Source organism: Tachyglossus aculeatus, chromosome 22, assembly GCF_015852505.1.
Source record: "Tachyglossus aculeatus isolate mTacAcu1 chromosome 22, mTacAcu1.pri, whole genome shotgun sequence".
Lineage (NCBI taxonomy): Eukaryota > Metazoa > Chordata > Mammalia > Monotremata > Tachyglossidae > Tachyglossus > Tachyglossus aculeatus.
The window spans coordinates 45,231,479-45,252,628 of record NC_052087.1 but is presented as its reverse complement, the minus strand read 5'-3'; the positions used below and the strand labels follow the sequence as shown (position 1 = coordinate 45,252,628).

Below are 21,150 nucleotides of genomic sequence, written 5' to 3'. Positions count from 1 at the left end.
GACCTCTGACTCAAAGCCTGTGCTCTTGCCACTAAGCCACGCTGCTTCTGTTCTTTATGGTATGCAGCCTCCCATTTTAGGAGAAATGGGTATTTATTGAAAGTATTTGATTTTAGAGGGATCCCAAGGGAAAAAAATTACAGTTCCCTGTATTCGGGGTAGGTTTACGGTAAAAAGAAAGAAAAAAAAAAGAAGGATATTTCCCAACTGGCTGAACTATTTCTCACACAAGTGTCCCCAGGATATCGAATATTTCCAACTCAGTTTTTCTACCTGTGTTCTGGCACTCAGGACATTCATTTAGGTGACATGAGGCTGCTGAGGAATATTGCCAAATTAAGGTTTGTAAAGGGTAATGGTGTAAGGCATTACTCTAAGTAGTGTAATGGCAAATCATGGCTTTTTTAAAAAAATGGTATTTGTTAAGCACTTACTATAAGCTCTGGGACAGATTCAAGTTAATCAGGTTGGACACAGTCCATGTCTCTCATAGGGGTCACAGTCTTATCCCCATTTTTACAGATGAGGTACCTGAGGCTAGAGAAGTGAAGTGACTTGCCCAGGGTCACGCAACAAACAAGTGGCAGAATTGGGATTAGACCCAGGTTGTTCTGACTCCCAGACCCGTGTTCTTTCCATTAGGCCACACTGTTTCTCATTTCTAGGTACCTACTCTTGTTGCAGGTAAAGACCTGAATTCTTGCGCTCATAAAAAATTAATAATAATTGTGGTATTTTTTTAAGTACCAAAAACTGTATTAAGCACTAGGTTGGATACAAGATAATCAGGTCAGACAAAGTCCCTGTCCCCCATAAGATTCATAGTCTAAGTAGGGAGGAATGGAAAACCCTGAGGCATGGAGTAGCTACATGACTTGTTCATGGTAAAAACAACAGACAAGTGGTGGAGCTAGGATTAGAACCCAGGTCCTCTGACTCCAGGGCCTGTGCTTTTTCCACTAGGCTATACTGATTCCCAATATGTGATATATTTGGTTTCCTGCAGAATCAAACCCTTTTTGTTGATGCCATCTCAGACAGTATTAAGCTCCTATCTGAAATCACCTGCCCTTCTAGGTCTTCCCCAATTTATTTCTAGTCTCCCAACTTTATTCCTGCAACTGGCAACTTCAGCAGCTAAACACTAAGTACTCACAACCCCCTGTAGCACATATGTAATAATATTGACGGTATTTGTTTAGCGCTTACTATGTGCCAGGCACTGTACTAAGCATACATAATCTTAATAATAATAATAATAATAATGGTATTTGTTAAGTGCTTACTAAGTGCTAAGCACTGTTCAAAGTGCTGGGGTAGATACAAGGTAATGAGGTTGTTACACGTGGGGTTCACACTCTTAATCTCCATTTTACAGATGAGGGAACTGAGATACAGGGAAGTTAAATGAGTTGCTCAGAATCACCCAGCAGACAAGTGGTGGAGCTGGGAATAGAACCCACAACCTCTGAATCCCAAACCCAGACTTTTTCCACAAGGCCCGCTGCTTCTTACATAGCATATCATACCAGTAGCTTGATTTAAATAGGTACTCATTTTATAAAACTGAACAATCTCTTGCAGGAATGCATCTGAATGCAGTTTAGGTAGAGTTTCTCAGAGTGCCTGCATCTCAGAGTCATTTTTTCCTGATCATTTATAAATTTAAGTACTTTCTGGGGACTCTTCAGTGGGTGTTTCATATTAAGAACTCCTGTACCTTAATAATTGTGCATCTGGTTGTTGAGACCATTTAGGAGATTGAATGGATCCTACACATTCTTCCCGGGATTCCAGGTGCTAAATACTCTGATGGCATTTGAAAAGAAAACAATAGGTCATCCACATTCTCCTTGGGTTACTTGGCTGGAAAGAAGATTTTCAGTCTCTAAAAATCTTCCAGGTCACTGATTGTTGGGGTAGATTATTGATCTCCAAAATTCCAAGGTGAATTACCCAAATTTCCTTTTCTTCCCCAAGTCACAGTTTGTTTTATAAGGGTATTTGTTAATTACTTACTAAGTGCCAGGCACTGTGCTAAGCTCCGGGGTAGATATAAGGCTGTCAGGTTGGACACAGTCCCTGTCCCACATGGGGCTTACAGTTGATTGTGAGCTGGCCGAGGGGCAGGGACCATGCCTAATTCCCACTTGTTTATCCTCTCCTGGCACTTAGTACAGTGCCCTGCACACACCAAGGGCTTAATGAATATGATTACTATGGCAATACACTGTATTTTTTCAGAATTTTTGAAACCAAGGCTTGATCTTGGGCCGAGATCCCGTAGACCACCTGTCATCCATCAGGGTTTTTTTTTTTTTTACAGGAAAAGACAAACCTCTGAAAATAGAGGTTCATAATGGAAATGCTGCTGACACGCACTTAACTTTAGAGGCCCACATGGCATCATCGCAGTGATTTACTGGCCTTGTACTGTATGTCTGAAAAGAAGTAATGTTTTACTGATATTTATACTCACTTATTAGCAATTGGCTTCTCCTGCTGTTTTTCATTTTCATTTAATGTAAGACTAATAAATCTTATTGTTAAATAACATAAGGATTGCATCACAGCATTTAGTATTGACATGTGCTCCCTTTTGGGTGAAGCCAGATAAACGTGTTTACTCCTTAGATAAATTTAGATTTGATTTTTTGTTTTCTTCAGGGTAATTATGTTTGCACTTTGCCTGATCGCTAGTTGTACATTGTTACAATGGAAGGTGACAATTTGATTGTCTTCAATTGGAGAAACAAGTAATTTTATATTCACTAAGCTGTCAGGTAGCACTAACTCGCAGTACTAAGAGCTTCTGGCAGTGTGGCTTGGCACCTATATTTAACTGCTTTGATGATTGTGTAACCTCTGCTGAATCAGAAATATCTTGCCTGCTGGAAGTGGTTTTCAGAATTGTACAATGAGGTTTTCATTAAGTAGACAAACTGAAAGTGAGCTGCAAAACCATTGTTTCTTTTTGTGTGGGAGTACTAATGCGTGGTTTAGAGCAAATTGAGTAAAGATGAGCCTGAAATTGATACTTTATTTAATTATGTGTAAGGGAGAGGAATTACTATAGTGCTGTATTTCATAAAAGAACACAAAAGTTATCAGATGTTTTACACAATTCTTTGCAAAGTGGCATGTTTTATGTGAGCTTTTACTGTCAGCATTACCCAGTTGGTGAGCATTTTCCTCATCACCTCCTGAGCCTCGAAAACTACCCCGGAACAGGAGGGCAAGGAGACAGTGCAGGCTTTTGACATATGCCCTTACCTGATAAGAAATGACTGTTCTGATCCAGGATTTTATTAATAACGGGTCAGGGCCTCCTGTGGTGAGGGGCCAAAATCCTGAAGAGAAGGCGTCAAGTTGATAAAGAAACAAGTCCTTTATTCATTTAAAAAAAAACTATGGTTTTCATTTCATGTGAAAAGAAGTCGCATGTGAACATTTAAAAATAAATCCATCCTGAAATGATTCTAAACGGCTTTTACTCAGGACTTTTAGTGAGCTTTCTGCCCGCTACTTGGCTTGATTAAAACCTTCCAAGTTAATGTTTATTTATAGTTGCCATTGTTTTGTTTTGCTGGTATTGTTAATTGCCTGCTTTTATTTGTATGCTCCATTCCTGGCTTCCTACAGCAACAGACCCCAAGAAGTGACTGTTTGATAAACTGTGAGAAAAGTCACCATTGTTTCCATCTAGGAAAAACCATAGGTAGCAATTACTTGAAGTCTAAACTTCTTGCAACAGTAAGAAACTGGATAGCCTGGGACACATGGCCTAGTCATAGGACTCCACAGGCAGATCTCACAGCCAATACTAACCAATTAAACAGAGGTGGTTACGTGATGTAACATTATCGGGAGAAACAATTCATGAGTCAAAGAATTCCGAGGCATATGAGCTCCAGGCCAAAGAACAGTCTTAAGCTATATAAATAAAGTGACAGTAATATTGTCAGCTAAATATAAACCTCAGAAAACTCTAACTTTGGAGACTTGAGGAGAAACCTAGCCCAGGAATTTATTTTAGGACTCTGTAGGATGATTAGAGAAAGAGTCCCGAGTCAGGCTCTTCTTTCAGGCCCCTTTGAGCTGAGCATCAGGAGTTTTATGGCCTCTGGCAAATGTGGCAGAGCATGATACTATAACAATAGTAATAATAATAATTGTGGTATTTGTTAAGCACTTATTTGTGCCAGGCAATGTTCTGAGTGCTGAGGAGATACGAGATGATCAGGTTGGACACAGTTCCTGTCCCACATAGGACTCACAGTCTTAATCCCTATTTTATAGATGAGGGAACTGAGGCACAGAGGAGTGAAGTGACTTACCCAAGGTCACACAGTCGACAAGTGGCGGAGCCAGGATTAGAACCCAGGCCCTTCTGACTCCCAGATCTGTGCTCTCTCCACAAGGCCATGCTTTACTCTGTACACTGTACAGTTGCTTATGCAGATGTGGAAGGGTGTATGCACTTGGCTAGACTACAAGTCCCAGCGGCCTTTGGGACAACTGCCCATTACATGCAGTTCCGCCCCCTCCTTCTGAAAGGAAGTAGGATATGAGCCAGTGACAGGGCCAGGTTTAGACCCCCAGGTTCCTGGGGCTTTGGCTAAGGTTACCCTGGCCTGGGATGGGTTGAGCTGGGGCCAGTCATTCATTTTTCATCCTTGCTGGCCTCTACATTAAGATGTCTTCGCAACATTGATGATTCAGATGAATGCTGTTGTTGCCATGAAGAAGCAATAACATTTGGTATGTCACATCTGACCCCCTGAGTCCTTTTTTTAGAAATACTGCTGAGATTTCAAGCACATTTCACATGGGTCATTTTAACTGATCTGACCGGTGACTAAAGCAAGAAAGCGATTTCAGTGGATTTTGTTTAGTGTGCTCATGTAGGATGCCAAGTTTTGTGGGTTGGTTTTCCAATCCCATTCATGGCTGAATGTATACAGTCTCCCGGTCACACTCCAGCTTCTCGATGGCTCATTTTCCGTTTAAGAAAATGACAGAAACTTGGCAGGAGTAGAGCAGCTAGGGAAATTGAGGGGAGGAACCTCTAAACCTCTGGATTTATCATATGTTTAGGGAGGTGCAGGTACTGGTGATAATTGGATTGCCTCTTGGCTCTTTGTGAGGTGACATACGATTGAATGAATGAATTCCTGAACCGATATCTCTCTTTGATATGATAGACAGATTTTCTGGAGTATCTTTTCTGGTTTTATCAATCATTACTATTTATTAATGGCCTATTGTGCACTTGGCACTGTGCTAAGTGCACAATAGGCCATTAATAAATACTAAGTGCTAAGTGCTTGGGATAGTACATGAGACTTCGTAGATAAGAACCTGCTCTCAAGGAGTTTACAGCCTATGTTCAAGAAGTAGCAATGGCAGCTTCTGGTGGGTCATTAGATTTTGGGGATGTGAGGGTGTGGGATTTTTGCTTATTGGGCATTTTGGCAACAGCTAATTACTGTTACTAATGTCTAAAATGCACTAGCACTATGTTTTACTTTTAAGAAATAACTACCAATTGACCAATGCCAGATGAATTATGACATAAAATTATCAGTGAATTATCTGACAAGTCTACGTCATAATACCAGCCTGGGGCAAAGTCATAAAGATAAATTGGATTATTGGCCTGAGATTTTCACTTTCTTTAAATAAACCAAGAATTTGAATTTTCCTGTAAGTAGGAGAAAGTCGTTCTTTTCAAGGAAAGTAAAAGTGTCATTACATATTAAACATGGTTATAGTTGGAAAGCTATCTTTTTAGAAGAATAAAATCATTTTAAAGCTGATTAAATATATTTCAATCAATACTGGAGTTACTTAGGATAGTCATGAAAGCCTGATAGCCTGAAAATATGCCTCCTTGCCAGGAGATGTACCAAATAAGGATTATCTGTGTAGTGGTAATACCTTAATAGAAATGGTTGAAATAATATTATGCATATTTGAAAACAGGTTTGAGAGAAAGCTCTAGCAAAGTGACTTTTAGGTGTGGGGGCACAAGAAGAGTTTTAGGCATGCGGGGGTGATGATCAATCTGTAAAGAAACTATTCATCATTGGTCCTGACCTGGAGTGTAGAAGAATCACAGCGATGCTTTTTCCTTTTTTTCTTAATTTTAAAGATTGTAAGTTCCTTGAGAACAGAGATCATGTATACTAATTCTATTGTACTCTCCAGAGTAATAATCATCATACTAATAATGGTATTTGTTTAGCGCTTACTATGTGACAAGCGCATTCTAAGACCTGGGGTGGATACAAGGTAATCAGGTTGGACACAATCCCTGTCCCACATGGGGCTCACAGTCTCAACCCCCCATTTTAGAGATGAGGGTACTGAGGCCCAGAGAAGTGAAGTGACTTGGCCAAAATTACACAGCAGGCAAGTGGCAGAGCAGGGATTAGAACCCATGACCTTCTGACTCCCAGGCCCATGCTGTATCCACTATGCCATGCTGTTTCATGCTTGTCCACAATAAACCCCCACTAGATGATATTGATTGATTTTTTTTTTCTGGTTATTCCATGATGCTTGACAAAACTGCCCATAGTTTGCTGGGGAAGGTTAGGATTGCCTAAGCATGCACTGTCATGATAATGGGGTTCTAAATTATGGGGACAGTATTTGGGAAAAACAAATCTTAGCTCCCTTGAAACCTCAAGAATATTGCTTGTTTCCCTTGCAGTATATCTTGACAGAGACATAGCAGTGTCTCCTTCCTGACGTGGCTCTTGTATGAAGCAGCATAGACTAAGGGAAAGAGTGCAGGCCTGGGAGTCAGAGGACCTGGGTTCTAATCCTGCTCCACCCCTTGTCTTCTGTGTGACCTTGGGCAAGTCACTTAGCTTCTCTGTGCCCCAATCCCCTCCTCTCCAAAATGAGAATTCAATACCTTTGCTCCCTCCTACCTAGACTGTGAGACTCATGTGAGATCTGATTATCTCTTATCTACTCCAGCGCTTGACCCTCTCGGGGTCACATCTGGAGAGTTTCCAGTACTCTACCAGTCTCAGCTATGGGAGGGAGAGTCAAACAGAGGCCTATCCATTCCATTCCTAGCTTGGGCAGTGGCTAGTGAGTGGAAGGCAATCTGCTACAAGTCAAAACTCACCCATGCTGAGCAGTAGCGGCATGGGGGAAAGTCGAGGGCAGAGACTTGAGTTTACTGCATGAAAGGCGACAATGGTAAACCACTTCTGGATCTTTACCAAAAAAACTCTATGGATCCACTACCAGAACAATTGCAGATGGAGAGCGGGGCGTTCTGGGAGAGATGTGTCCGTGGTGCCGCTATGGTTACTTGATGGCATAAGACAAGATGAGATCCCGTTCTTAATACACTTCTTGACACATAGTAAGCACTTACCAAATATCACAACTATTACTACTATTGCTATTATGTATCTTTGCTTTCTTGAGCACAGTGATTTGTAAGCCTCTGGCATGTGAGGATTGGACATTTACCCTTGGATTGTCCCTCAAGTGCTTGGGCTTTAGTGGTAAAAATAATAATAATGATGGCTTTTGTTAAGCACTTACTATGTGTCAAGCACTGTTCTAAGCACTGGGGAGGATACAAGATAATCAGGTTGTCCCACATAGGGCTCACAGTCTTAATCTCCATTTTACAGATGAGGTAACTGCGGCCCAGAGAAGTTGTGACTTGCCCAAAATCACACCTGACAAGTGGCGGAGCCGGAATTAGAACCCGTGACCGCTGACTCCCAAACCCATGCTCTTTCCACTGAGCCAAATGGATGGAAAATGTACAAGTGGTATCAGGTGTAATGCCTAATTTCCTAAGATTTTTGTGTATGGAAGACTAGAGAGAGTCTTCAGGTGAAAAATTTTATATGAGTTCATTTTTTTTAATCCTTTTTTTTTGAGCATATCTCTCAAATAGTAATCAGCTCCCAATCTGTAAAATCAGCAGCTCCCGGGATCAGGATTTGGGGGATTTGGGCAAGTCACTTAGTTTCCCTGTGCCTGTATCTGCCTCATCTGTGCCTGTGCCTCATCTGTAAAACGGGGATTAAGACTGTGAGCCGCATGTGGGACAATCTGATCACCTTGTATCTACCTCAGCACTTAGAACAGTGCTCGGGACATAGTAAGTGCTTAACAAATGCCATAATTATTATTATTATTACTATTATGGGAGCAGTTGATGGATCCAGAATACGGTAACTTCCAATCATATTTACTGAGCTCTTACTGTATGCAGATCACTTGGGAGAATACAATCCTACAATAAATAGACACATTCCCTGCCCACAGTGACCTTGCAGTCTAGGGGGGAGACTTTGTAAAGGTTGTTTTAGTTCTCCACTCGGGATCAATAAGCACTCCCAATTCTTTGAAGAGACTCCAATTTAATCAGTCAATCGATTGGTGGTATTAGAATGTTTACTGTGTGCAGAGCACTGAACTGAGTGCTTGGGAGAGGACAATACAAAACAGAGTTGTTATATCTATTCCTTGCCCACATCGAGCTAACAGTCATTTGTAAGCAAGCCAGACAAATGAGTAAAAGAATTGCTCTAAACCTCCTGTAGTTAAGCAAACTCTATGGTTGTTTTCTAGAGAAGCTTGGATGGAGTTCCTGGTTTGCTGTGTGTTGTCACTGGTTAGAAAGTGCTGGGTTGATCTTATGGAGACAGACAACATTTTGTATGAGTGTTTTCTATTAATAAGAAGAGTTGTGGTCACAGAAGTGGATTTGGCTCTGCCATTGATAGCAGTGATACTTTTGCCCTTTGTTTTTTTCATTTGTAAAATAGACTCAGTGCATCCTTGTAGGGTGCTATGAGATCTCCAGATATAAGACTATTTTGGAAATGAAAAATAAAATGTTATTTTGTATGAAATGTAGCCTAGTGGAAAGCTCACGAGCCTGTGAGTCAGAAGGACCTGGGTTCTAATCCTGACTCTGCCATTTGTCTGATATGTGAACTTGGGTAAGTCACTTCACTTCTCTGGGCCTCTGTTTCCTCATCTGTAAAGTGGGGATTAAGACTGTGAGCTCCATGTGGGACAGGGACTGTGTCTAATCCGATTATTTTTTATCTACCCCAACACTTAGAACAGTGCCTGGCACACAGTAAGCACTTAACAAATGAATGCCACAAATATTATTATTATTGTTATAAACTCTGAATGCCAGAGTCAGTAAGGGACCGGGTTAGTTTTATTTAGAGCATGATCTTCTATTTCCTTACGAATGTAGTAATGGGACCTTGGATTTTGATGCTATGCAAAATATAGATTTTCAACTTGGGAGGTTTTACTTAATAATGGCCGTGTCCCAGAAAACCATCCCATTTAACCAATGTGATAAGTTGACAATGTAGTTTTCTTCTCTGATTATAATGTACTCTGTGTAGTCAATACACTAGTACCATGTGAGTGTAATTTCCTCTTTTATTTTATCTCCAATGCACTGTATTATAAATAAACAGTTAAAAAAAACACCAAACAAATCTGTTGCATCTCCTTTTAAGATTGTACCACTGTAGACACTTGTTCTAGTAAAGTAGAATTGGGCCCATTTGATTGCATTTAAATTTTTCATGCTTCAGCAGTTTAGCTGGGAGCACAGTAAAGAAAAATCCCATGAGCGAGGATAGTTTAGAATAATAGAACTTGATTTTGTGTATTATAGCGGCACCATTTGCGCTGCTTTAGTTAGGGTTGTGTCAGCACTTCCATTATAAACCCCTGTTTTCAGGGGGTTATAACTAGGGAAATTTTTTTAATACAAATTAAAAAAAACAATTCATTTGACTGATTTTAAGTTGTAATAGTGCAAAAATAATACAAAGCAAAATCAAATAGAAATTGACCACTTTCACATGGATTTGAAAATGACTTTTTTCTTTCTTGTGAACTGAGCATGTGCACTGTAGTCTTTGGCCAAAGGCACTGGACAGTTGGGGTCTTTTTAAAAAATCTAAAATTGTCACACAATCAGGATTAGATTTACCTTGACTGAATGAAGCACTTTTTGGAATTCACATAGGAATCAGGATTTTATTACACCTATATGACTGTAAAGGATCAATCAGTCAATCAATCATATTTATTGAGCACTTACCGTGTGCAGAGCACTATACTAAGTTCTTGGGATAGTATAATACAACAGCATTGGTAGACATGTACCTTGCCCACAATGAGCTTATAGTCTAGAGGGGAAAACAGTCATGAATATAAATTAATAATCTGTAGATATGTGTATGTGCTATAGGGTTGAGGGGAGTGGTGAATACCAAATACTCAAAGGATGGTTTCCATGGCTGAGTGGTCACTATATAGTCAATCAATCAATTGCATTTGAATACTTACTGTGTGCAGAACATTGTGCTAAGCACTTGGGAGCATTCAGTATAACAATCTATTGTATATATATAGTAATATATAGTCATATATACATATACTCTCTCGCTGTCTCTCAAATCACATCTGTTGTCACAGCTTCCAAATAACAGAATTTCCAGACAATAAAGGCACATTTCTCAATGGGAAGTCCCTTCAAGTAGTAGTAATTGCATTTATTGAGCACCCATTTGGTGCAATAAATGGTACTAAATGGTTGAGAAGTACAAATAGGCTTCTGCCCACAAGCAGCTCGCACATGATCAAGTCATTTAACTTCTCTCTACCTCAGTTTTCTCATCTGTAAAATGGGGATTTGAATTAGATTTTAAATCTCATGTGGAACGGGGACTGTTTCTATGATCTGTTTGTCTTGAAACTACCCCAGTGCTTAATAGAGTGCTTGCCTCATGGCAAGCCCATAACAAATACCACTATTATTATTGTTTGGGGGAGGCTGACATAAAATAACTTACAAACAGAATAATCAAAATTGATGATTGAATATCCAATTGAATAAATGCATAAGGGCTGAGGATGGATATAAGTATGTTTATAGTTGCTAGAGACAGGTAATTGGTCTATGAGAAAACAAGTTTTCAGAAAGGATGAACCCAAACTATGAGCCATCTTGGTAAATGAAGTATTTAGTAAATAAGCAATAATGCACATGTTTTAACCAATGGATTCTGGAACTTTTCCATCTGGTTTTTTAAAAAAATCCTGAACCAGTAGAAATGCCCTCATTTATAGTGTCCTGCAGACACTAAATTCTACTAATCAAACATAATCTGTGAAAGCTACATTCCTTTGAAAAATATGGGGAAAAAATCCTCTAATGATTAACATTTCACTTGAACTGACAGCAGCTAGAAAATTTGAAGTTAAACCTCACCCTTGACTGCTATCCGCTATCTTTCTATGTTCCTGCTCCCTCTGCCCAATATTATGGAGTGAGTTAAGGATGGAACAGCTAAGTGTTAGTGTTGGGTTCTTGCAAACTCTTCATTTACCTGTAACCTCTTTAGTTCTAGTTTTGCAGAAGTAGGTGTCCAGTAAAAAACAAACAAAAAAACAAACCTAAACAACAACAAAAAATCCCCTGCAAGCTGCAATAGCAGGAAAGACAACTATGCAGTGTTACAAGTAGGAAGCTTTTCTGAATGGTCACTTGAGGAATCACCAAAAGCCTGTTTATGAAATAGAGGTGAAGCCTTTCTAGATTAATTATATTCAGCGTGTAATTTATAAACTTCACTCTGAATTTTGATTTTCAATTAACACTCCCAATTTGAAGATAATTTTCTATTTAATGTAATTGCAGGAAATAATTTATTGGCTGATTAAGACTGAGGGCCTAGCCTTCCTAAAGAAAACACTTCCTAACAAACCAGCCTTTAAAGCCAACTCATAGCTCTGGACAGATTTAGTCTATTTTTACAGCTGCACAGTTGTGTTTAATTAGGATTGTGCACTATTGTTCACTGGTTCAGTTTATAGATGAAATTATTCTTGAGAGACTATTTTCATTTCTGGTTTTGTGTCATGATTAATTTATACCAAGGAAACAACCAGAGCTTTTGCTATTGGAAGAAGCCAATTCAATATACAATGGGATGATGTCTGTTGGGAGGTGAAACCAGTGTGCATGTTATATTATGACTTTCAATTGTATTTAACTGTTTTTAAAATGTTTATAGTGCTGCAGTAAATGTATTCTTTTGTCTCGATGTGGATGATTACGTTGACATGACTGTTGTAATCAGAACTGTGGAAACATTTCTCTTGTTCATTGCAACCTCTTGAAATTCTTGTGTCAAAGACCCTTTACAACTGCAGAAAACATGGACTTGCTGAAATACCTAGGGTTACAATGAAAGAAATATTGGCTTATTTTGGGGATTTCATCGATTTCCTTAGTGGAATTGTTCCATTCTGTGATGAAATGCTCTGATTTTTAGTTATTAACCAAATCAATCCCAAGTGAATCATTCTGATTTTTCAGAATAGGATTCCCTTTAAACATTTAATTTCTTTCCCCTTGAGGGGATTTGAGCTGCTTTTTGGTTGCTGCCGTTGTCTTTTTCAAAGAATCAGGTTTGAAATGGGATGATCATTATTTGTAGACTCACTAGTATAAATAGGTATCAGCATTTTAATGTGTTTCAAAGCACTTCAAAATCTTGTAATACTTTTATTTAGAACCATGCATAATTAGATTAACTGATCCTATATTAATTTTTTTCACTGTAGGATACTAAATCTGAGCCCCCTCATTAATTGTGAGAAATTTAGCATTAGCTGTTAAATCCTATGTGAAACATGGGCTGCTACATAAAAACTACTGTTTAAATTGGAATTAACTTAATTATTTTTCTTTGCACTTGATATTTCCTTCACTGCAATATTCATGAAAGCATGTGACAGATTTGTAAATTTAACTGTTAATCTCAGATTTCTAGACCCTTTAATCAGTATTTATTTGTCTGTAGAAACAGTACTAGCAAGTTAATGATTTGCTAATTTGAAAAATGCTCATGTGGTTTCCCATGTTAACTGATTTGTGCATTTTTGAAGAAATGGTATGAAATCAATTAATGTTAAAGAGTGATTAAGGTGGAGATCTGATCTCTTTCCTTACACAGCAATTTTAGCACTAAAGCTGATGTAAAGTAACTTAAAACAATTAGTGATTTTTTAATATACTTTTGTTCTTTTGAGTTATGAAAACTTACTTTGAAAATCAAGGTGAGCTTCTCAAAATTTTGAAATTCAGTTTTAAGAGGTGGAATCAATGTCTATGTGGAAATGTAGGGAAGAAAAAGATCGCCCTTGACCTAGGGAACTACATTTTTTAAGTGGCTAGTGGAATTTTACCAATTTCATTTATTGCATTCTATATAGTGCTTTGAATGTCACCTGTTCTGCTATAAAATATTCAAATAATTGTTTCATGCCCTCAACTCAAGGGGTATCAAATTCTCTAAGGACTAGAAAAGAATTATCAGTCAGTTAATTAATATGCCATTTCAACTTTTATAACGATTGAGATGAAGAAATTTTGTAATTCTTCACAAAGGAAAATAGGCTTCTCTACTGGTCATAATGGTAAAACTTGTTCTCAGAAGGAACCACCAAAACAAGTTAGGAATCAGAGTTGCTTAAGACTCTGATAGTAAACTATTGACTTTCCAGACAAATTTGTAAGAGCCTTACGCAGATTTTCTTTTTTCCTCCATGAATAGAATTTTGTCCTTACGAAAGTTTAGGAGGCATTTGGCTATTTGTAATTCTTCAAATTAGCTACAGATGGCTAATTGGAATATATGAAAAAACCCGTTTTTAACACTGTAGCACATATAAAATTTTGTTGAAAGACATCATTCTTTCTTCAAAGGCAGAAGAGTGGTGTATTTATTTTAGTAGCCCTTTCATACCTGGCAGGGTTATACAGATCACAGAATCTGGGAAAATTGTCTGCTTGTGTGACCTAGAGTTCTCAAAAAAGCATCCTAATCTTTCAGAGATTCAGTGTGTGATGTAGGAATGTTTCTTCTTACCCCAGCCCCACAATATTAATATAATTATGCCTATACTCTACTATTTCATCTATCCTTCATCTATGTTAATGTAATAATAATAATAATTAATAATTATGGTATTTGTTAGGTGCTTACTATATGCCAGGCACTGTTTTAAGCACAGGGGTAGATAGAAGGTAATCAGGTTGTCCCACGTGCGGCTCACAGTCTTAATCCCCATTTTACAGATGAGGTAACTGAGGACCAGGGAAATTAAGTGGCTTGCCCAAGGTCACACAGCAACAAGTGGTGGAGCTGGGATTAGAACCCTGCTGACTCCCAAGTCTGTGCTCTTTCCACCACGCCACACTGCTTCTCTATATCTGTCTCCCCACATAGACTGTAAACCCCTCATGTAAGGGATTACTTCTACCAACTCTGTTGTATTGTATTTTCCCAAGCATTTAATATACGGCCCTACATATGATAAATTCTCAATAAGTACCATCGTTTCTTCTGATGACTCAACTAGCTAGTTCTGATTCTTGTTGCATTTTCCTCTTTTGCAGAAGAATGTCTTCCAAGCAAGCCGCCTCTCCATTTGCTTGTGCAGCTGATGGAGAGGAAGCAATGACCCAGGACTTGTCCTCACGGGAAAAGGAAGAGGGCGCCGAGCAGCAGGTGACGTCCCACCTGCCTCTCCATCCCATAATGCACAACAAACCTCACTCTGAGGAGCTACCAACTCTTGTCACCACCATTCAACAAGATGCCGATTGGGACAGTGTACTCTCAGCCCAGCATAGAATGGTAAGTTCCCTATGATCAGAATCTCTATTTTGGACAGGTGAAATATCAGGGACTGAAGACCCTAGGCTTGAAAGAAATTATGCTATTCCTTAAAGAATAAGTTAGTTTTGAATAATAATAATTGTGGTATTTGTTAAACACAATATGTGCCAAGCACTATATTAGGGGCAAAGGTGGATACAGTCTAATTAGGTCAGGCACTTCCCCTTTCCCACATGGGGCTTTCAGTTAAGTGGGAGGGAGAACACCCCCATTTTGCAGATGAGCATATTGAGGCACAGAGAAATGAAGCAGCTTGCCTGAGGTCACACAGCAGGAAGGTGGCAAGCTGGGATGAGAACCTGAATCCTCTGACTGCCAGGCCCATGTTTTTTTCACTAGGCCTTGCTTTCAAGGCCAAACACTGCAACTGTATTTCTGGCTCCTGATCCACCTTGCCCTGGCCTCATCACCAGGGATTTGATAATGGAACTCTTGGGAACTGAGTTATGGAGGCTGAGCCATTATTTGTAACTCATCCGTGTCCAAACTGATAGCCTTCTATCAACCATTACCCTTAGAACAGTGTTTACCACATAGTAACTGCTTAACAAATATCATAATTAAAAAAATAAATCTACCCCACTAAGATGATTAGCCAAATGATTTTCTGTCTGCTTTGGAGAATTTGCTCATCTATTTCATCTGAAAATAATAATAATAATGGTATTTGTTGAGCGATTACTATGTGCCAGGTGCTGTACTAAGTGCTAGGTTGTATAAGAGCTTAAAATGAGGAATGATCAGATATAGTGTGGTTGCAAGAAAGATTATACAACAGTAAATATTGCTTATAATATGGGTTTGGAGGCCATCTCTCCCAGCTGCATCCTTTTTGTGGTAAAAAGAATGAGATAATAATGATGATGATAATAATAATAACTGTGGTATTTGTTAAGCACTTACTATTGTGCCAAGCACTATACTAAGCTATGGGGTGGATATAACAAGTCAGGTTGGACACAGTCCCTGTCCTACATGGGGCTCATAATCATAACAGACTGTAAGCTCCTTGTGGTCAGGGATCGTGTCTACCTACTCCGTCACACTGTAGTCTCCCAAGCACTTAGTACAGTGCTCTGCTTTTAGTAAGCAGTCAGAAAATATCACTGATTGATTGTTCGGGGAAACTTGTTGGAAAGAATGTTGGAGGGTGTCTATGTGCGTAGTAATCAATCAATCGTATTTATTGAGCGCTTACTATGTGCAGAGCACTGTACTAAGCGCTTGGGAAGTACAAATTGGCATCACATAGAGACAGTCCCTACCCAACAGTGGGCTCACAGTCTAAAAGGTAGACTACTACTAAAAGTAGTAGTTCTTACAGTTTTCTTATCCTTCTCAACGATTTCAGCACTCCTTATTCCCCACCCCCAGCATTCTCCCCTTACTCTGGGCACCCTAGCCCTCTCCCTTGTTGGGGGTGAGGTCCATTAAACGGGCACTAGACATGGTTCCCCAAACTCCCTCAGCTCTTGTTCTGGGTTGGGAAGGTTAGGGGCCGGGAGCCAGAAGGTATAGTTTTACTCTCTAGCTGTCTCAGAATATGCTCTTTGTCTAGTGTCAGTCTGTCAGCCAGTTGTATTTATTGACTGTTTACTGTGTGCAGAGCACACATTGAGAGAGTACAATACAACAATACACAGACACATTCCCTGCCCACAACGAACTTAGAGTTTAGAGGGGGAGTTATGGAGGGGCCACTGTTGGAGGAGAAGTGCTGGGGCACTTCAAGTACTCTTCACTTTTTCAGGGCATCTGGCCTCTTCATGTTGCTTCTGGTTTCACCACAATACCGGTGGTGCTATAAGTGGAGTTTTGTGAAGTTGCATCACCCCACTAAGTATCTGTGAAAGTGAATGAGCTCAGATGGTGAATGGCTTCAGTAAAGGATTTGGCTTACTTAAAAAGTGGAAGGGGAAAGGGAAGTATTGCTTGGGCATAGGAAAATTGATGTCAGGAGAGATAAAAATTTCAAAGAATCTTAGTCTCTATGTAAAGCCCTAAGTGACTAGAGAACAGACATTTGGTTTGTATTTTGTACATTGCCAAGATCCGCCCTTTCCTCTCCATCCATACCGCTACCCTGCTAATTCAAGCTCTCATCCTATCCCGTCTGGACTACTGCACTAGCCTTCTCTCTGATCTCCCATCCTCGTGTCTCTCTCCACTTCAATCCATACTTCATGCTGCTGCCCGGATTATCTTTGTCCAGAAACGCTCTGGACATATTACTCCCCTCCTCAAAAACCTCCAATGGCTACCGATCAATCTGCGCATCAAGCAGAAACTCCTCACCCTGGGCTTCAAGGCTGTCCATCACCTCGCCCCCTCCTACCTCACCTCCCTTCTCTCCTTCTACTGCCCAGCCTGCACCCTCCGCTCCTCCACCACTAATCTCCTCACTGTACCTCGCTCTCGCCTGTCCCGCCATCGACCCCCGGCCCACGTCATCCCCCGGGCCTGGAATGCCCTCCCTCTGCCCATCCGCCAAGCTAGCTCTCTTCCTCCCTTCAAGGCCCTGCTGAGAGCTCACCTCCTCCAGGAGGCCTTCCCAGACTGAGCCCCTTCTTTCCTCTCCCCCTCGTCCCCCTCTCCATCCCCCCGTCTTACCTCCTTCCCTTCCCCACAGCACCTGTATATATGTATATATGGTTGTACATATTTATTACTCTATTTATTTATTTATTTTACTTGTACATTTCTATCCTACTTATTTTATTTTGTTGGTATGTTTGGTTCAGTTCTCTGTCTCCCCCTTTTAGACTGTGAGCCCACTGTTGGGTAGGGACTGTCTCTATGTGATGCCAATTTGTACTTCCCAAGCGCTTAGTACAGTGCTCTGCACATAGTAAGCGCTCAATAAATACGATTGATTGATTGATTGTAGGGTGAACAGTTTGGGGGTGCATAGTTTTGATTCAAGTGCTCATAATTTGTATCTCAGTCTGGTAACAGGACATACATACATAGTTAGTTTTCCATAGAAGAAGCCAAAGCCCCCATCTCTTTTTGTGGCTAATGTGAGTGGCACACTTTATAAACTTCTGGAATGGGAGAGATCATGATTGTGTCTCTTTCTTAGAGGTCTGCTCAGTGACCAAGACTTGCTACATTTACTGAGCCTCTTATAAAGCATGCTGTTGGTGTGTGCATACATGCTTATAATGCATGCTGTAGAGAAGCAGCATTGCCCAGTATATAGAGCACAGTCTGGGAATCAGAAGGACCTGGGTTCTAATCCTGGCTCCGCCACTTGTCTGCTATGTGACCTTGGGCAAGTCACTTCACTTTCCTGTCCCTCAGTTACCTCATCTGTAAAAAATGGTGATTAAGACTGTGAACTCCATGTGGAACAGGGTCTGTGACCAACCTGATTAGCTTGTATCTACCCGGTGCTTATGCCTGGCTCAGTGTGTGGATGGCTCAGTGTAACCCTTCACTACTATTAGAAAAAGAAATCAGGCACATGACTTGTTTCCTCCCTTTCTCCCCTAATGCTTCACTGAAGTCCTGTGGAAGTGGGCTACCTCATACTGGTCTCTCAGTTGCTGAAAAGGCCACACTGCCTTTTGGCTTTACTCTTCAGGTCTGAGTAACGTAATTTAGAAATGCACCCTCACTGGTTAAGGGAATAGAAAAGATGCACTCCTATCTTCAAATACATGTAGTTTGGGAGGCAGGTCTTTTGGGGCATCCTCAGTAACAAGGAGGACTTTTCTTTGCTAGCATCTTTGAAAAGGAAGATGGTCATGTTCTCTCTCTCTCTCTCTCTCTCTCTCTATTTATATATGTGTGTATATATGTATATGTAAATATATGCATACATATATATGCACTTAAAAGATGTACATAGTTACAGATTTTTAGTTAAGCTCTGCAGGTATTTTTCCTCATTTTTCATAGTCCGACTTGAATTACAAAATAACATTTCTAGCTCATGTGTCTCTACATTAATATCAAAAAGACATGCAAGGCTCCTGAGTATCATTCAATCTGGCTGCAGGAATTTGTGCTGAAGGCAGAAACGACATCAAATGCATGCAATATATTAATGGGTCTTTCCTTTATTAAATACAGTTTTCAATCACCAAAACAAAAACTGCAGTAAGCAACCTAATTACCTCATTTAAAGTCAGAATATAGAATCTGGACTAATACTTTGACATCTGCATTATTTTAAAAATTGTGGCCCCTTTTCTGACTTTCTTAGCTTTGGGGAAATTAAATCAGAAGTTGAATTTGGTGTGTGTTTAGGTAAAGAGGTAAAGATTTTTCATGTTTGTAAAAATAGAGTGATACACCGCGTTTGAACAGTCAAAAGCAGAGAAATATTGGACAGTATTTCTCAAAATTTCAAATCGTTTTTTTTTTCAGCTTTAATTAGCTATGGCACAGAGCACTCTGTGATAGGCCAGAGTAGTGACATCCCTATTTTTACCCTTGGAGACAATTGAGGGGAAGTGACTTGATAGGAACTTTCTGGACTAACACTTTTCAAAGGTCTGCAAGCCCAAGATGATAGGGGATATAGAAATATATAAATAGAAAGTTCAATTTCCTCCAAGGTCACGCAGTTGGGTAATGGCAGAGCTAGAATTAGAACTCAAATCCCAGGCTCCTGTGCTAGCCTAGCAAGTCATTCTGCTGGGTTTAAAAATGGGTCATTGCAGCCTCCACTTAGAGAAGTTTTAGAGATAGAAAGCAGCACTACCTTCCCACCATCAATATTACACGATGGTATCGAGAACTCTTCGGAAATTTAGTCTGCTTACAGAGATGTCAGAAATTGCTACACCCCTGTGGCCTTTTGGGTCACTGTAGATTCTTTGCAGCTGTGAAAACTTAGCAAAATGAAACATGGACAGCAAACTATCTTCACATAGTCACCTGAGGTTACTTTTGAGAACTTGTTGGCTATGGCTGCATTTTGCTCTTCCTTCTGTTCTGAATTACACAGCATATGTCAGCCTACCACACATGAAAGGAAAATCAGAGTGAGAAAATAGAATAAAGTTTGAATTTTATAGTGTTTTATTTTCCAATGAACTTTAATATGAATGATCTCATTTTGTTCCCATGACATCCCTGTAAAGCAGGGAGGGAAAGATATTAATTATCCCCATTTTACAGATGAGGGTGAGTCACAGAGAGGCTAAGTGGCTTGCCCCATGTCACGCAGCAAGGCCTGAGGCAAAGATGGGACAAAATTCAAATCTTGACATTTCACCAAACTACGTCACTTCATAATATAATGCCCAGGAAGGTACCATATATCTAGTGGCTGTTTAATAAATTTCAATTGATTGCTAAACATTACAGTGAATTTTAATTTTGATATTTCCTGGATTTGCTTAGCTTGAAAGAAACCATTTTGGTGGAGTAGTAAAAAGATATTTTGATCCTAAATCTCATATTGTATCTGAAAATTTCCAAGCAATAAGTCATTCTGCTACCAAAGTCAGTCATGGATGAGACCATGAAAGTATTTTTTTTATTCAGACACATAAATATACATTTTTATTAAGCTTTATTAATAAGATTGTATTGCTTCCACATAGAATATAATCATCTGTGTCTTGACATTTATCATGAGAACACAAGATATACTTTGAGTCAAATTGAGCAATGTAGTTAGATATTCTCATTCTGACAGTGGTGCCAGAAAATGTTTGGAGGAAATGTCTGCTGCTCAACCCCCTTACTTCTAGCACTAATTTTCCCCACAAATGACTTACCATGGTTCTCTCACCGAGCAGTCTATTTAAACCCTTATTAAACCTCCTAAAGATCCATAACTTTTTCCGTTTAAAATCACCCTCTCTGATGCTTTGTGGGCAGGGACGGGAGGGGTTCTAGTTTTATGATGCAAACCATACTGCCATCGGAAATTCCTTCCAAAAACTAAATAATCAAACAATAATTTCCACTACTGCTATAGATGGGAATTTTCAGTAATATAGATGAAGCTACAAATACATTCTGCATTGCTATAAAAAAGATATTGTCTAGAAATGTTTTCAAACTTTCACTCCCTTTCGATATCAAGCATTGCCTTCTTCTGGGGCCTTTGTGTATTCTGAATGTCTGGAAGGCAAAATATTTTGTTTTAACTCCCACTCTATAGTATTTCCCAGCTGTGTACTTATATGGTGTAATAAAAGGATTTAACAAATGGGAAATAACAGCTGCATTTGGAAATTCCCTTTGTGCTCCCTTTTCATTTGACAGATTCAGTAATGTGTAACAACTGTAATGTCAGACCTGTAGTGACTTACCCTAGAAGTATCATATCACCAACCAATTTTACTTTACAGGAAGGAGAAAAACAATAGAAGAATTTCAGGCTTCAAAGTTTTAATGGGAGAGTTAGAAA

At 39.6% G+C, this 21,150-nt stretch overlaps 1 protein-coding gene and 1 non-coding gene across 2 annotated transcripts in view; both read left to right on the top strand.

The window, feature by feature from the left end:
• The first annotated feature begins 4,681 nt into the window (after positions 1-4,681).
• SOX6 (SRY-box transcription factor 6) overlaps positions 4,682-21,150 on the top strand; it is a 379,449-nt gene continuing 362,980 nt past the window's right edge. Inside the window, exons 1-2 of the mRNA XM_038764241.1 lie at positions 4,682-4,761; positions 14,495-14,735. Coding sequence (XP_038620169.1) covers positions 14,499-14,735 — 237 coding nt within the window. The 5' untranslated portion in view covers positions 4,682-4,761; positions 14,495-14,498. The remainder of the gene's footprint in view (positions 4,762-14,494; positions 14,736-21,150) is intronic.
• LOC119944212 lies at positions 6,997-7,134 on the top strand. Its single transcript, XR_005455711.1, has one exon. It is a non-coding gene; the product is annotated as a small nucleolar RNA SNORA7 (small nucleolar RNA).